The sequence below is a fragment of the Dinoponera quadriceps genome, unplaced genomic scaffold, assembly GCF_001313825.1.
Source record: "Dinoponera quadriceps isolate SergipeBrazil2010 unplaced genomic scaffold, ASM131382v1 scaffold7613, whole genome shotgun sequence".
NCBI classification, from domain to species: domain Eukaryota; kingdom Metazoa; phylum Arthropoda; class Insecta; order Hymenoptera; family Formicidae; genus Dinoponera; species Dinoponera quadriceps.
Window position 1 is genome coordinate 1 of NW_014561458.1, and position 2,599 is coordinate 2,599.

Genomic DNA, 2,599 nt, shown 5'->3' on the forward strand with positions numbered 1-2,599 from the left:
GACGTCGTGCAGATTATTGTGCATTAACTAATACCAACATCCTTTTATAATGTAGATATTTGTGAGAGATAGAGTAATCACAGTGGCAAGAGTCACTCGACGTCGGATGCTCAGTGCCGCAATGGCAAGAGTCACGATGTAGGACGCTCAGTGCCGACCGTCTATTGAAAGGGGACGGAGATGTTTACCACGTTCGTGTCTTTAATTCTCGGAACAGTGATAATTCTCTATCTCTACTTAAAAAAGAACGCCAAATATTGGCAAAAACGTGGAATTCCTTGCGCAAATGGTGCTTTGCTGGGAATTGGTCATATGTGGGAGTTGCTCATTGGAAAAATTAGCTTCTCTGATATTTGTCGCAAAATCTACCATGACAATAAGGATTGCAGCATGGTCGGCTTCTACAATTTCATGACACCCACATTGATGATACGCGAACCGGAACTGGTGAAAACGGTGCTGCAAACGAGCTTTACGAATTTTCACGAGAATGGAGTCAAAATTGATCCTGATTTGGATCCTCTTTTGGCAAACAATCCCTTCTTCACATACGGAGAGAAATGGGTAACCGGAAGGAAACGTCTGACCTATGCCTTCTCCAGCATGCGGTTGAAGATCCTACTCGAGAGCGTTAAGCAAGTATGCGGGGAATTTGAGAACTTTTTAGATAAAAAGTTGGAGAAGACGGGAGAGGTAGAGATGGAACTAAAAGAACTGTTCGCCAAGTACACCGCTCAAGTGGTTGCGAACGCTGGTTTCGGCGTGAATGGATTCTGCTTCGACGACAAAAAACAGCAAGAATCTTTCTACGAGATGGGCAAGTCCTTCCTCGACCTGTCTATTGTGAACAATATTATTTTGACCATCGCGTTTCTAATACCTGGGTTCGGCAAAGTTTTCAGAGTGAGATTTTTACCAAAGAAAATCGATCGTTTCTTTAGAACTTTGGTCACCGATATTATGGAGCAAAGGAGGACCAGCGGGACACAAAGAAACGACTTTCTCCAATTGATGGTTGAATTGGACCGTGCAGAAGGTAATAAACTCGATCTGGAAGTCCTGGTATCTCACACAATGTCGTTCTTCCTCGACGGCTACGAAACATCCAGCATCACTTTGAGCTTTGTTGGCTTCCAATTAGCCCTTAACCCAGAAGTGCAGAAGAAATTACGCAAAGAAGTAATGACTGTGCTGACCAAACACAACGGTATACTTACATACGAAGCCTTGAGGGAAATGACTTACATGGATCAAGTAATAAGCGAGTCTCAGAGAATCATACCTGCAATTGGATTCATGAGCAGAATTTGCACGGACGAGATCGAGCTGAAAGGATCCGACGGAGTCGTTTGCTCGGTGGAATCTGGAACAAGCATTTTAATCCCTGTCCACGGTTTACAAGAAGATCCTTGCTATTGGGAGAATCCGCTCGTGTTTGACCCTGAGAGATTCAATTTGGATAAGAAACACAGCATTGAGAGATTCGCCTTTCTTCCCTTCGGTGAAGGCCCGCGAATGTGCGTAGGAATGAGAATGGCTTTGTTGCAGATAAAAGCGTGTCTCGCTGTGTTATTGAGAAAGTATAGCTTGGAACTATCTCCAAAGATGCAGATGCCCTTGAAGTTAAGATGTACACCTTTCCTAAATGCGCCAGTGGGTGGTGCTTGGGCTTTGATCCGACCGATTTAATCAGACCTGTAGCTTATTGTAAATATTTTATTTGTTATTCGTTATAATAGTTCTTGTCTGTAATACGATGTAATAAGATTTTTTCATACTGATCACATGTTATTTATAGGGGCCCGGGGAAGAACAGTCCGAGGGACCTGTGTTATACGACAAACATTTCTTTAAACTATAATTTACTTATTTTATCTTAGACGATGATTATACGGTAAATTAGATGGGTAAGTTATTAAGGATAATATATCAGATGGGTAAGATGTTATAGATAATTTATGTACAATAAATTATACTTCATAAAAAATCGACAAAATACATATACATATACATATAAATATACATATAATATATACATATAATATATAAGAAATACATTTACATATACATGTAATATATATATATAATATAGTATTATATTGTAATCGTCAATTTACAAATATGTTCATAATACCTTGAAAATTTAGAATTTTTGTTTTAAGAGAGAGAAAGAATTTCAACCTCCTATATAGAATTATTCGAATACCAGTATTTTTTAATGTTTCCATTCAAATATATCCAAATATATAAATATATAAATATATAAATAAATAAATAAATAAATATATATATATATATATATATATACACATATATATATATGGGTCATTCCATGTGAAAGGGGTACGCTTAAAAATTAGATTTGATCGAAACCTATGGCAATCGGTAGTACTATTTTAGAAAACATTTGTCGAATTTTTTCGGATTTTTTGACCCACATCATGAGCTCCTATGGCTGTCATAAAATTCGAATTTTTGCTTCTACTACCAGTTTCTTAATTCTCGTCGTCGTCGTCGTGCCAATAAAAAAATCTGAAACCATTGTAACTTTATAGCATTTTTCCCATAGAATCTGAAAAAAATATTTATAAAATTTTAG

At 37.4% G+C, this 2,599-nt stretch overlaps 1 protein-coding gene across 1 annotated transcript; it reads left to right on the forward strand.

The window, feature by feature from the left end:
• The first annotated feature begins 105 nt into the window (after nucleotides 1-105).
• Nucleotides 106-2,238, forward strand: LOC106750988 (cytochrome P450 9e2-like). Its single transcript, XM_014631709.1, has 2 exons — nucleotides 106-1,707; nucleotides 1,799-2,238. Exon 1 carries the CDS (start codon nucleotides 181-183, stop codon nucleotides 1,687-1,689), a length of 1,509 nt encoding a protein of 502 aa, XP_014487195.1. The 5' UTR covers nucleotides 106-180; the 3' UTR covers nucleotides 1,690-1,707; nucleotides 1,799-2,238.
• The last annotated feature ends 361 nt before the right edge of the window (nucleotides 2,239-2,599 follow it).